This window comes from Stigmatopora nigra, chromosome 10 (genome assembly GCF_051989575.1).
Source record: "Stigmatopora nigra isolate UIUO_SnigA chromosome 10, RoL_Snig_1.1, whole genome shotgun sequence".
NCBI classification, from domain to species: domain Eukaryota; kingdom Metazoa; phylum Chordata; class Actinopteri; order Syngnathiformes; family Syngnathidae; genus Stigmatopora; species Stigmatopora nigra.
Genome location: NC_135517.1, coordinates 8,759,845 through 8,774,334, shown reverse-complemented (window position 1 = coordinate 8,774,334; position 14,490 = coordinate 8,759,845). Strand labels below are relative to the sequence as shown.

At 39.4% G+C, this 14,490-nt stretch overlaps 1 protein-coding gene across 2 annotated transcripts; it reads right to left on the bottom strand.

Moving 5' to 3' along the window:
• Positions 1 to 118: 118 nt before the first annotated feature.
• On the bottom strand, positions 119 to 12,442 carry sfmbt1 (Scm like with four mbt domains 1). 2 transcript variants are annotated; one of them, XM_077725918.1, is made up of 22 exons: positions 12,231 to 12,442; positions 11,518 to 11,652; positions 9,150 to 9,209; positions 8,959 to 9,053; positions 7,966 to 8,209; positions 7,422 to 7,510; positions 6,747 to 6,999; positions 6,300 to 6,397; positions 5,922 to 6,023; positions 5,614 to 5,773; positions 5,398 to 5,480; positions 4,711 to 4,837; positions 4,362 to 4,475; positions 4,101 to 4,140; positions 3,946 to 4,010; positions 3,728 to 3,867; positions 3,445 to 3,554; positions 3,075 to 3,250; positions 2,731 to 2,909; positions 2,402 to 2,626; positions 2,006 to 2,134; positions 119 to 1,926 (listed from the first exon to the last, which is right to left on the bottom strand). In XM_077725918.1, exons 2-22 carry the CDS (start codon positions 11,534 to 11,536, stop codon positions 1,786 to 1,788), a joined length of 2,649 nt encoding a protein of 882 aa, XP_077582044.1. In that variant the 5' UTR covers positions 11,537 to 11,652; positions 12,231 to 12,442; the 3' UTR covers positions 119 to 1,785. The 2 variants fall into 2 exon arrangements, with proteins under 2 accessions (XP_077582044.1, XP_077582043.1); XM_077725917.1 differs by having other exon boundaries at positions 3,946 to 4,013; positions 12,231 to 12,440.
• Between the last annotated feature and the right edge of the window lie 2,048 nt (positions 12,443 to 14,490).

The window sequence follows — 14,490 nt, the reverse complement described above, 5'->3', positions numbered from 1 at the left end:
TTTCCTTTCTCACTTAATTTAATTGTAAACAAAACCATTGTATTGATTGTAACATTAATATATGTGGAAGAATAAGACTATTTTGCTCCTTTTTGTGAAACAAAACAAAGAAAATGTGTTTAAATTGGATAACAACAAGAACATGTTTATTGAAGGGTTCATTCTTTACAAAGCAACCCAATGCTTTAAATCAGATCTTTCATTTCTCGCGCAATGCTGTGTTAATTCAAAAATAAATTAATGTGTAAATTGGCTCAGAGGGTCAAGAAAATTATTGCTCCAAATAAATTGATTAATTGAAAGATTTCAAACTAGTCTCTGCAATAAATCATTGATAGAATATTCCCACATTGTTTGTTGGGACTATACAGAATTCACCTCAACCAATTTTTCTTTAATTACCCTGTTGGACTAAAGATTTTTTTGTGTACACAAATATATCACACATTTGTATTGCTATACATTGCATGGTCTTACTTGTGCCTGCATCACATTCTCCCAACATCATAACTCAGCATTTTCTTCTCAATTAAAGTAAACCATCCCCTTCAATAACAATCCCGACCAGAACCATTTCAACATGTTCATACAATTTGTATTGCAGTTGAATTCATTTTGACAAAACACTGTGAAAATGAACAGAGGGAATCTTTTGATTTGTTGCTCTAGTGCTTACAATATAACCATAACATACAGTGTCCAGTATGACACCAACTTTCTTTATATTTGGGCTGGTGAATGTGAGGAAAGAGTTTCTGCCTTGACACATCAATACCAAACATTCACAGGGTTTATGACAAAAAAAGGGAAATTTCACAACATCAAGAATTACCTAGTATTCAAAACACAATTTAAAGGCAGCATTTCCCACTTGGATTGGCTTTCCACCAGTGACAAACTCTTTTAAATTCACAACAAAAGGAACCACTTAATTGGAAATCTATCATCGTCAATGGCACTGAAAGAGTTAAAAAGCTGGTTGCACGGATTGGAGAAAATGAACTACTTTAGGAAGAATCTTGCTAGAGGCCATTAAAAAAATCATTCAGTCAATGCTCTGAGTGTGCAGTTGAACAATAGTGATTCCCTCGAATAACTGAACAGCACATTTTGACAAGACTTTTAAGTTCCTGCATTCCTTTCTTCAAGATAAAATAAGATAGCTAAAATGATTTTGCAAGCATCATTTTCCTGAGAAAAAAAAACATTAGGTTGTCTTGTTAGTGAGAAAATGGAAAATATTTGTACTGAAGGCCTTTAACTCATTGGCTGCCACTGACGGTGATAGACCTCCCATTCATTTGAACTGTGAGGACAGCAATTCCTCCAGGTCTAAATAGAGTTAGATGTCTATCCAGTGACAGACTTCATTTAAATTCACATCTAAAGGAAGAAAAGAGCCAAATACAGCTCTGAAGTTGCAGCTTGCGGTCCCTCATTGGACTTTATCATCAATGGCACAGCAATTTTATAAAGGAATTTAATCTTTTTCAAAGGCTTTAGGGCAACTCTTCATTTTATTTCAGTCCTTACCTGAAGAGGGTTTTATTTACCCTGTTGTGCAGAACTTGTGATCTGTATTCTTTTTAACTTTTTTTTCTTGAATACCTTGCAACATCAAGGATAATGTTGTTTTTTTTTCAGCTCCCTTCTATATAATGTCCAACGTCATATGGTTCAGTGTTCAAGAAGATATCCAGTGTAAGCAAGATGGAAAGGTGAAATGACAGTATTTTTGAAGTACTGTATTAATAAATAGTCACTTCTTTCTTCATCGTCCATCGACTACGTGGCAAATTGTTGATAAAATGCCAGTTTAACCCTCTCAATGTGGTGGCACAGCTTGATGGCTGGTCCCAGCTTCAAGTCCATACACTCCTGCACAGTTGGAAGGTTTAGCAGCAGCATTGCCTGTCCGTCAATCTCCTGTGGGAAAGAAAAATGACATTTCAATTGGAGTTACCAAGAACTTTATCCTGCATGTGTCTCGGTGTGTAACTCCTACTTGATCCATGAAAATGCGTGCTAGAGGTGCACAGTCAGTAGTTCTGATAAAACGAACTACATCAGTCACACTCCATTCCAGCGGGCTGGTGTCCAAGCACAACTTTTGAGGAGGTTCTGTCTTTGATGTCTGCAAAATAATATCAATGCTGTCAGTGGTATATTTTGGCACCTGTGTGTTTCCCACCAGACAATGCTTAATCATCTAACAAATAATTCAAAAAAAAAAAACAAAGAAAAGCTTATAGATTCAGAACAGGTACACAGTGGCTAAAGATTAAGCACACTTGCTTTTGTGCCTGCTCAATCTGTCCCTGCCTGACATGCAACATTAAAAGGCACTACATTTATTATGTTTGGGAAATAGACTTGATGACAAGATGCTCTTTTTTACTACCTTTGGTGAAGGAGGATGATTCTCATCATCAGAGAAAGAGGGCGAACGGGGTTTCCGCCGCCGCCGCGTGGGTCTCGGTGTTGTAGGTGGTGATGGGGACGGTGTGGGGGGCTGGGACTTTTCTACCGACTGTTCGGAATCATCTTGGAGATCATCCTGCAGTTCTGAGCCAGAGTCTTCACTTAGGGAGTCATCTTCATCAAGATCTTCTTCTTCTCCACTTCCCTGTAAACCACAAACAAGGAATCATGATAAAATTAGATCATCCAATGGAACAGAAAAATGAAAAAAAAATTTAATTATAGTCTAGTGCATGGGAAAGAGATCACCTGTGGAGACCCAGCAGGAGTGTTATCTACCGATGTTGAAGAGCGTCTCTTTTTATGGACAAAGAGCTGCTTCCTTCTTTTCCTCCTTCTCCCTCGTCTTTTCACTCCAGCCTCGAGGTTTGAGTGGCCTCCAGGCGGACGCCCCACGCGTTTGCTCTTCTTCTTTCCGTAGTAGTACGCTGGTGACGAGACAACACTATAAAGCTGCCAGACTGTTTTTTAATTGTCGTCATTAAAGTTCGAACGCCGTTGAGAATTTAACCTATCAAACTACCATTTATTATAGGAATGCGAATAGAAGATTAATCATTAAGCATGTCGATCCACATGTTGAGTCCACTTACTGTATTTGGTCTTGGTGAGGACAGAGCAGTTCTCTGAGCAGTGCTCCAGAACCATACGAGGTCCAAAAAGGTTGGGACAACACTCTAACTTGATGCAGGTTTTCCTGCAGAAGTCTGCCACTCGATCTGCTGTACGGACTATTTCCACTGTTGCTCGGTAGCTCTTTCCCTTGTATCTGAAAAACAGAGGAGCACGTATTTACTTTCAGCAAATAGTATTCTAGCCCAGCTGAAGGCATTACTATTCCTCTGTTTGTCTATAATTGTCAGTCTCGACCCAGTTATTCAAGTTTAGCAAATCAGTTTCCGGTAGCACAAATTTGACCCCATACGACAAGAGGGAGATAAAAAGGAAATGTGGTTTCCTCACTTGGCTTTGAGAGTCTCTCCATGCCCTTGCCAGCGACTTTCCTGATCCAACTGTAACTCCCTTAGCACGCGGCTTGGCTTGTATGCAGAGTTGATGAGAAGAGTTAAAACCTGAATAAAATGTGAAATGTGTTTTAAGCAAGGTTAATGGGTGACTGCCTTCTTTCTTAATAAAATGGGGACAGTATCCTCTATTTCTATTTCCTCTATTTTCCTCTATTTCGTATATCCTTTTTGTAAAAAAAAGATGGGGGTTCACACATCTGGTGTGATAAAACAATTACCTCTTTGAGCACAAGGACACAATTTCCAGGACCAATGAACTGAGGGAGTTCAGCTATGCGTCCCTTATTAAGGTACGGGCCAGAAAAACAACGATGGTTAAAGTAGATCTTGGGACAACAGTATTTTCCATTACCCTGTCCTGCAATGAAAATATTTAGACAGAATGTAAATGACTGAGGAAGCCAACCACATAACACATTTTGAGCTTTTCACCGACCAGCTTCCGGTTGATTGGCCATGTGTTGCTTAACAGTCACAGGTGATGACGACTTTGATGGAGCTCTGCTGCAAAGTGTTACGAAATTATTTCACTAAGTGGATTATTAAAAAAAGGAAACACATAGAGCTCTTACAAATAGAATTCATACTCACTGTTTTTCAGGCTGCACTACAGCAATCTTCCTCTCATTTTCTAGTGGAAAAAAAGACAGTTTGGGATTTTATACCATTAAACAAAAGTTACTTTGTGCAATTTACATTTTGTAGAAGGTTTTCGTTCTTAACCACTTTTACACATGACTCCACATATGGCTTTGAATCTAATCAAAAGTGTTAAAACGGTTCATTGATTAAGGAATTGTGTTTAAGCATAGGATTTGTTTGTGTGTGTTTGTGTGGTGAATGTATGCTTACCTGAAGGCTTGATGGGGTACACCAGTGGATATCCATTTGTCTCACACCAGCTCACAGGGAAGATGTCGAGAGAATCCACATGAACTGTCAACTCTGGCATGGGCTGTTTTAGACCTGAATAAAGATGTACGTACAAAGATTTTACAAAGACCATTAGAAATCAATGATGCCGAATGAACAGTTTCCTATAATACTTTGTTACAATAATTTACGATCCACAAAAGTGTTCTTTGAAGAGGTGCGAGTCAAAAGACACAGTTAATAGCATCATTAAATTCACATAAAATGTGTTGATGCAGACTAAAAAACATTCACACATGAGATTTTTTCTTTCAGACTTTGCTCTCACCTTCCAGGCTGAGCCAAATGTACTGCCCTTTCACCCTGGTGACTGTTGCTACGTGAATGTTCTCTGGTGACAGCGGGTTGACAGCCTCCAGTTTCATGGACTCTTTAAAGCCATGTTCAACACTCTCCTAGGTTAGTGTAGAAAGAAACAAGACCACTCTTTCAGTGAGACAAAATGGCATATACAGTTTTTGCTTTGGGGAAATTCCTGATTTTCCACTTATATCTACTATTAAATTATCATTATGGTACATAAAGTGGCTCTGAGTTACAATATCAGATGACATGAATAAAAATGCCTTTGGTTAACATTTCACCAGTGGTTATAAATGGGATCAACAAAAATGATATTTATACGAGGAACCTTCTACAAAAACAATTTGGTCAAAATGAGCTGAATCCAATGCTGTTGGCTTTTGTTGAACTTGTCTTTTGTAAATCAAGCTAGTGTGGACAAAAATATTTGTCCTACGGCAGTTACAGAAAAATCTTTCATTTCCATTTTTTATTATTATGAACTGTGTGAACTAAACTTGCATGTTTAGTTGCTCCGTTATTTTCAGTTTACAAGGCTACAGTTCGTTCTCTCCTAACATCACAGCAACACATAGTCGTAGCAAGTAGTAAAGTTGACAACTGATTATCACAGGCACTTCACTGGGAGATGTTAAATGAGATTTTGACTTACAGTCGGGAAGCAGTTCTGAGGGGCTGCTTCAGCTTCACAATGTTTTAGGTAATCTGCCCAGTCAAAGTCTGGACCCTGATACCCTATACGTATATGACAAAGCAAACAAACAGAGTGAACAAAACAATGTGCTAATGTCAGTGTGCGGAATTCTGAGCAAGGAATTCGTAGGAAAGCTGCAGTACAAGTGATCTAATCAAGTGATGTAAAACAAACCTGGTGGTGGGCTGAGTGGGAGGCCATTTTTAAGACTCCATTGAGCAGGAAAAATCCCCGGGCTGTCTCTGTGGCACAGAAAGCAGCGCCTTGAGGCTTCGGACTCCTCAATACCACAAAGGTCATCCATTGTTACCAGAAAGTACTGCTCACTGAAAACCTAGAAAAGGCAAGAAAGGGCAGTGTATTTTGAAAAGAATGTGTTTGTTGCTTGAGCTTGTGTTAAATTAATAGAAAACACTCAAGGCCAACAAAAAGTAGTTAAAAGCATAAATCAATGAGAATGATTTGACAGAATTCAATGTTACCTTGGTGACAGTGGCCGGTCTAATACAGATTGGTGATGCAGGGTCCACCGCTTCTATTTTCATCCCTTCTTTAAAACAATGGACAGAAATGGCAGGCTGGTCCTAAAACAAGCACATACATACTTAGTTAGATGTATCATAAGGTTTTTTTGGGGTCCTGGGGCTGCTTAAAGGAGCAGTGCTTGGCCAAGGACCTCCTTATAATTAATCAGAGTCAATTCAACTAACCACTGTGTATACCTTCAATTGCCATTTAAATAATTTCATTTTACATGCAAATCATGTTCTCAAGAGAATCATAAGAATAAGAAATCAAATCATAACTGCAGTTGAACGTTTGCATGCAAAAAGGCAGAGAAATGTTGATGCTGTCAGTACCTTATTGAGCTCTGCAGTCAGAGCTTCATCTTGAGGAAGTGCAATTATCCTCTGCCTCACTTCTTCCCACTCTTTCTCTGTTCGCAGTGCCAGTAGTTCTAAAACAAACATATACAAATTAGCTACAGAAAGCAAACCGCTTTTCAAGTATATCTTATTTACCAGCTGAGAAGCTAAACACCAGTCTCTATCCCAATGTTGCTATTACCACAAAGCACCAGTTTTCATCTTTACAATATATCAAATAATTATTTATTCAAAGCATTTTAGTCACCCTTTCAAATGGGAAGTCATAAATAAAATAGTCAAAGTGCAAGAGAAAGAAAAGGACTTGTATAATCATCTTAATTTTTATAGGGGATATCTTTTTGTAATCCTGTAATGCCCATTTATAACCAGAATGTCACTTTGTAATTTTGGGAGGCCGTCGTCTTCTGTGCTACTAACCAGAAGGAGGCCTGAGGGTGAATCCGTGCTCTTGAACCCAGCCGGGTGGGTGGAGGCGTGGGTGGAGATAAAAGAGCCAAAGGGTGGCAGGTGTGTCAGGGAGGCCCTCAGTGCCAACCAGCCGCAACTTCAGCCTTCCTCCGACATTCTCCTCCAGCGTAGCGGCCCAGCCAAACCCTGGGTCAATGCTGTCCTGCAGCTCCACATAGCAACCGGCACTCAGCAGCTCCATTGGGTCTCGACCACGCTGAGGCTGAAGAAAGCAGTGGGAAGACTTAATCCAAGAAAAGAGACCATGCACTAGCACGCGAATGCCCACACACTGAGACAAGGTGAGGAATTCACACTGGGAGAAAATGTGCTGCATGACTAAGTAACAGAAGTCAAGCATCCTCAAAGAAAAAAAAAAGTCAATATATGTCATTTAATACTGAAGAACTGTAGATTTGTTTTTCTATGATAACATTCAATACCAAAAACAGGAAATAAAGTGAGAAATAATTATTATTTTACTTCTAAAATGAAGCACATTTTGAAATGTACACTTTGCAACCTTACACAATCTACATATGTTTGAGCCTATCAATCTAAAAATATATATATATATAAATAAAAATTGCCCTGGTACAGACGGACATGACTCATGTTGATAGTCAGTCAATGTGATTTTCTTACCAATTCTAACAGGTTGGCAGGCACACTGCACTCCTCCGTCAGGACCTTTTCAAGTAAAGACTCCCAGTCTTGGTGCTTCTCACGCACACCTGCGATAGATCACAGACACTCAGAATCCATTGATACGTACTTGGCTTAATTTGGTCTTGCTCCCATCACTTGATATGTCCAGTCATTTGTTTGCTGTTGAAATAGAGGTGAGTACAGAATACCAGGCAGAGGTGCATAATGCATTCAAGAACTCTGAATAAAGGATGTGGTTTTGATAGCGGATACATAAATCCTGTAAACAAGTTCAATGCCTTAACTGCAATACAAAAAACTCAGAGTATTAATAGTTGTCTAAAATACAGTCATCGCCCTAAAATTGCGACTTCAATTCAGGTCCATTAAAACAATATGGGAGCAGCGCAGTTTGGACATGATAGGTAAATTTTCTTTAGAAAATTTAAATGTTCGCTTTTCTTTTTTTTCTCCAATTTTGAAAATGGAAAAAACTACACATTTTCACTTGTGTGCTTTTCAATGAAGAAGTTAATCTTACTGTCCGGAGCTCTCATGAGCTTGCCATGCTGCCGGCTCCACCCTAACGGGTGTAGGTCGGCCGTCATGGTGTCACACCAGAAGTCAGCACTGCGGTTATCCTGGTATCCTTCATAGCGGAGCAGCAGCAGCTGGCCGCATGTTGTGATGATGCTGGCCACCCAGTAAGGACTGTCAGACTCTGAGCGCACACACACCTCCAGCTTCATACCAGGAGTTAGGCCAGTTTGTAGACCCTGGTCCACCTGTGAGAAGAACACATAAGAAAAATGGATACATCATGTTCATTTTTGCTGCATTCATTCATTGACTAATTTGTCAAATCAAAGCTGCTCTCTGCTATCTTATTATACTGTATTAACTTTAAACTTTCCTATTCAGGCCTCATATAAATACTAAAGTATGACTTATTATTCCATTAAGGTCAATGGGTGACAAGAGATCATATGCTACAAATGTAGACAGCACATTAGTATTACTGCAGTAAAACAACTGGTACTGGTAACACTTTTGCCACATTATAGTAAATGACTGACCTGCTGACAACTATAAGACGGTTTACTGGCTGAGGCCTTATAAATTCTGAAAAAAACTGAACCTTTCAAATGTAAGACCTGTCAGTATAGTGCTCCCACTTTATCGAATAGATGTTGTTTCTTAGTAACCAATTTCACAAAAGGGGTGGAGCCATATTGCCATGCCAACACGACTTGTAGTCTTTTGTTTTGGAGCAGCTCTTGAACACGAAACAATCAGCGGAAAAATAACTTGGAATTAAGAGTCTTGGATTACTGCGCTCATGTTTTATTGGCAGCACTTTCTTGTTTTTCTTTTTTTTTTTTAAGAAGCAGAAAAGAAGTCGGCAGACATTCAAGGCATGAGACAATACATTGGTCAATTGCATGTGTGGACTGATTCATTCATCTGAATGAGAAACTTTCGATAATTATTTAAACAAATGTTGCAAGCACTAGTAAAAATAATGAGGGCTCACATGCTTAAAGGCGTGATGAGGCACAGACACCGCACCAGTCTCCTCCAAATAGTCATCCCAGTTGAAGTCAGATACATCGTTTGCACAGTCTCCATCTGGAACACAAACATTTTCCTTTTTATAACGTGCTTTCTTGACTATTCTGCCTTTTTTCTTTGTGTTGTTTATAAGAGAAATGTCTTAAATCCTACCAGACTCCAGTGACTCCCGGCTCATGCTGGTGGGATGTCCTTCAACCACGATTAGGGGGTCTGGAGAAGAATAGAATAATTACCCCTATCCGTGCATAAAATGAATATGGTCAGCCACACCATCAAAAATAAAAAAAATTGCGCAAGACATGACACCCTCTCACATTGAAACAATCACTGAAAGTGCACCGTAGAATCTAAACATATTCTTTAAAAAGTTGAGAAAAGAACACAACCAGATTCCCATTATAATGGTCAGTTAATCTCTTGTATGATCCAATTTACCATTTCATTTCTAAAGCACACTTTTCATGAGCATATGTCCATACGCAATATAAAATGCTAAAATAGTAAATAACCCAAAACAATTTTTAAGAATTTGAAAGACTGAATTGTCCGTGAAGTGAGAATTTGAAGAGGGTCTTGATGTTAATGTGAACACACATCAAGCTTTGACACCACAGCATTGTGACATACTGAAATAAAGGTAATTCTACAAGAGTTGCGGCGTGAATAAGGGGAAAGCTGGGCGGGACCATGACGGCAAGAGAGATGCTAGTCTGTCACAGCAGCTTTATTCAGGCTGCCTGTCGGCCTCGTCTTTGTCACACGAGACATCTCTATTAAAACCGGGGCCCACATCAGACACCCCCCCGGCCACCCCGCTGCTACGGTGACCCCCGGTGCTCAGCTAGGATCTGCGCCGCCTTTCACCTCTGACCCCGCCCTCTTTCTTTCTCCCCTCCCACCAGCGCACATACACACCAGAAGATCTCATTGTCCCTGGGGTCACACTCTTCAACGTGAGGGTGAAAAAAAAAAAGAGCAGTGGGACAAAACTAAAGTTGACAGGTTCTTTTCTTACATCTGATGCTGATCTCAATAATGGAAGCAAAGATGCTTTCGCCAACAAGCGACTTTTATTCTCTCTGAGCGGAAAATAATTAAAATTTGTGATTCGTAAATTATTGTTATTATAATTATTTCTTTGCCTTTCTAGTTCCAATGACATCCCAATAGTATAGGCAGCTCCGTTTTGAACATAAATTATAAACCACTACCAGCAAGCAAGTAGGAACAAGCCATTCTCTTTTACACAACTTCACGTAACAAGTTGAAAAACAAAACATCGAAATACATGAAGAGCATATCAACTGGGACTGGATGTGAAAATGTCTATGGAATGATGTTCGTAATCTACTTTATTTGCTGATAAACAGAGCTCGTTGCCCTTTTTCCAGAAACACATCATGTGTCGTTTTGTGAGATGGATTATTTCCTCTTGCGTAGAATTTTACACAAAAATACACATGCACAAACACAGTGGAAGAAAAACAACTTCCCCCTTTCATTTACAGTAAATGTGAGCATAGACCAGAACTAGCACAAGGCCACCAGTATCTTTTTTTTTTACAGTAGTCTTTTTTTTACAATTCCAAATTAATACGATCAGAAATAAATTTTGTTGTTCTCCCACATCCCAAAAACCAGAGAGCCAGGTGCAACCATCAAAAGAGCCACATGTGGCTCCCGAGCCATAGGTTCCCTACCCCTGATCTAAACTATCCCCAAGTATGAGTGTGTGCGTGAATAGGTGTTCGATTTGGGGTGTTCACCGCTGACTGCCCATCGGTGGCTCCAGCCACCCTGAGACCCTTGAGATTATAAGCATCAAGAAAAATAAATGAATGATTACAAAAATTTAAATTGTAATTCATCTTACGGGGCGTTATACTTAGAACAGCTGTGAGGTGCAAAACAGAAATGTCTATGGCAGAATGCAACATGTGGCAGATTTGACAAAAAATGCCCAAATCTCTGTGTAATAATTATAATTGAGACCTGCCATCCACGTTAATATAATATTTTAAGTTATGAAGGCAATAGTTGTTTACCAAATGTTAATATTGTGGCCCATATAACCAAAATGTGAGACCCACAATCATTATATAGTACACCAGGTGTTTGTTGTTGTTTTTTTATTCAGATCTGTCAATTTGCCATTCATGTTGTTGTTATCATTTTTGTTGTTGGGTTTGTACACTACCATTTTCTATCAATTCCTCTGTTATTTGTGGACAGATCACAATGTAATTAATATGTAGATATATACATTCTAGACACATCTAAGCATCAAATCTGTTTTTTCATTATTCTTTGTATCTGGGTGGATTAATTGCCAATTTATTGATACCAGTAGAATAGGTTGAAGGAATAGGCAGTAGTAGCCCACTTGCACTGTTTTTCATGACCAGAAATCATCAATTTGGCTTTAAGGGATTCAACAGATTGTACACTGAAGCATCAGGTATTGTCCTGAGAAAAGACAACATGTAAAACATTATTATGAAAAAGATGAGGTACGTACTGCTTTTGTCCTTTGCCATTTTTGCTCCACTTAAGAAGTTGCCCAAGGACGAGTCAGGCTGCACAATGGGGAAGTTGCAGGCCAGACGGCGGTTGCAGTTAAACTGCTCAACGCAACCTGAACATCACCCTAGGCCTGGTATTAAAAAAAATACACCTTCACATTACTAGTCATAAAATAAGAACTTGCATCGACTGCATATATACACTATCATGCAAGACTAAGAACTTGCATCGACTGCATATATACACTATCATGCAAGACTAATGAACCTTTTCAAGGGCAAATGTGCTTTTAGGTGTTTTTAGGAGCGTGCACCGTCCCCGACACTCCTCTGACAAGAGATGAGCCCTTATTTTTTTCTTTTTTTTTTCGCCACCGTAACTTTCACCCTGATGCGACTACGACACATGGACGCTCACGGACGTCTCTTAGCGATGATTAAACGTGTGAACGTACACGTGTATTTTTGTGCGAGTGTGTGAACGCGTGGAAGCAGCGAGTCAAGTTACTGCACGTCACGGGCTCCCAGCAATAAGAGCGAGCACAGGCTGACGAGCAATAAGGGGGCGCTTTACACGACCGAACCGCACTCGTCTTTTTGAGAGACAGGAAAAAAGACGAGTTGCCCTCCATCGGGCAAAACACTGGTAGGAAAATGTAACAAACAGTTTAGAGTATGTGAATATTTGGTCGCCGAATTCATTTCTTACCGTTAAGTAGTTTTTCCAAGTCGTTTTTTAGATGCCGATCCTCTCGCTGACTGTCTGCTCGCTAGCAGTTATGTGAAGATAGCGAGAGTCACATACGTGCATCCGGTTTTGGATTAACAAAGTAACATCCTGGTACGTGCGCTAACGATTTAGCAGCCACAGAACGTTGGTTTGGTAGGGATGCTTCCGGTTGTTTTTGGGTGACGTCTTGCTAGCTTGACGCACTTCTGGTACACGACCTCATTCCAATATGGCACAAGTGGCTACAGCGCATGCGCCCACGATGTGCCTCTGAGCCCGGCTACATCACGCCGACTTCCATCTTCACACACAATAAAAAAATGACACAACCACAATCCATGGCAACATTTGGAAGACGCACATAAAGAAAAAAAATCCCAAGAGCAAAGATTAAGAATTGATGTTATTTCTCAATTTTAGAAGTATTCCCATCAATCAATAGTATGTTTAAACCCCAATGGAATCCCCACTAATGTAATGGTTGAGGTGTAATAAATTAACCATATAATCGACCCACTTTCGATAACTCCTAAAGCATCTGTCGCGACTAAGCTTTCCGTTTCGTTGCGTAACGTGCAACCTAATTGTTTCGGTCAGCGCATTTATACTCGAGTTGCTCAGTTTCTATATTTCCAACACTATTGGACCAACTAGCCAAATGTTGCAAAACATGAAGGCATCGCGTGACAATCGATTGGGAATGAAACGAGCCAACAGCATTTTAATGGCAAATGTTGCACTTGTGTGCTGCACAAAGATCTCAAGTCGGGGGAGGCATGGGAGGAGAGGGGGAGGAGGGCAAAGAAAGCAAGAACACGGGTGCGGAGGAAACTGCTGCAAATATGTATACCAAAAACATGCATTCTACATTTCAAGTTCATGCGTTTCTTGTCTGAAACTTGCAGTTCCTTTACATGTGTTACATTATGTTGATGTATAATTCTTTCCCACGGAAACACGACATAAGAGCAAGGCTGCTTACAAACAAAAGAGGAAAAATACATATCTGCATTTATTGGAAGCACAACACTGTAATAAATCCGAGCTGCAGTAAAGCAACTCGATCTTGCACCAATGGCAGGAAACAATGTCATTTGTGTTTTGGTGAAAACTCCAATTAGAGCGAATGTTTGGGGCTTCCAGTAGAACACAAAATAAAATGCATACAATCCAGATTTAAAAAAGAAGAAGAACATATCCCTTTTTAAGGGCAAGTGACTATTTGGGTAATAAAAATAACTTGACTTATACATTATCAATTATTGCACATCTTAGAAATTGTATATTGCTATTATTTGTATTTTCCTCTTTAAATAGTATATATACATTTCAATAATACATTTATAACACGTTAATAAAAACAATGCCATATTAATAAAATCATAATGAATAAAAACTGCACATTGTTATGAGACCCATTGTGACTGTAAAGTGGTTGTTTAAAAAATGCATTTACAATTTTAATAAATAATTAATAATAAAACAAAATTACACTAAATTAAAATATAGTCTATTGTTCTAGCCTCCAATAACATGTTGAAGTTTCTGTAAATCACAACATACGTATTTAAGTACCATTGATAACGACTGACGTCAAATTCGTTTAAACATCGATGAGTGCCTGTGGATGCTCATTTCATCAACTGCAGCCTCCACCAGTCAAATGAATTGGACGTATAGCGCCGTCAATGGCAGCCAAAGTGTTAAATGGGTATAAATACTATAAAGGGACTTTAGGAGAACTTGATGGAGTCTTTGCCTGATTTGTGTAGGATAAATTATCACACATTGTGCAAAAGACATATGAACCCGGGTTTGGAAAGTGTGGGAGTCCACTGTAATTGGGATTTGGTTTTGATTTAAACCCTGATGCTCTTAAAATGGTTAGAGGTTGTCAAGGGCAGATCGGGTCACTGCAGCAATGTCTGCTTGCTCGCTTGTCATCGACTTGACGTCGAACCAGTGCGTGCAGTTACAACACCTGGCCGTAGGAGGGCAGCAGAGTAAACAAGTCTGCCCTACATAATTCCCTGGGGTATAAAACTATTCAAAAGGCCACTTTAGAGAGAATTTATAATATATAAATGTACCATTATATTTCAAGGACAAAAAAACTACATCTCAATTAGAGATTCTAAGAATGTGCACTTTGTCATGTCCCACAAAGAACAAATCTATTGATCTGCATGAGTCAGAGCCAATCCAGCATGTCTAGCTGAGTAAATGAGGAAAAAAATGA

Excerpts from the sequence above, each read along its gene's own strand:
- sfmbt1 (XM_077725917.1), bottom strand. Across the intron at positions 7,000-7,421 it reads CTGCCAACCTGTTAGAATTG|CCTCAGCGTGGTCGAGACCC; the intron begins GTAAGAAAATCA and ends TGCTTTCTTCAG. Across the intron at positions 2,627-2,730 it reads CTCCTGCTGGGTCTCCACAG|GGAAGTGGAGAAGAAGAAGA; the intron begins GTGATCTCTTTC and ends TGTGGTTTACAG.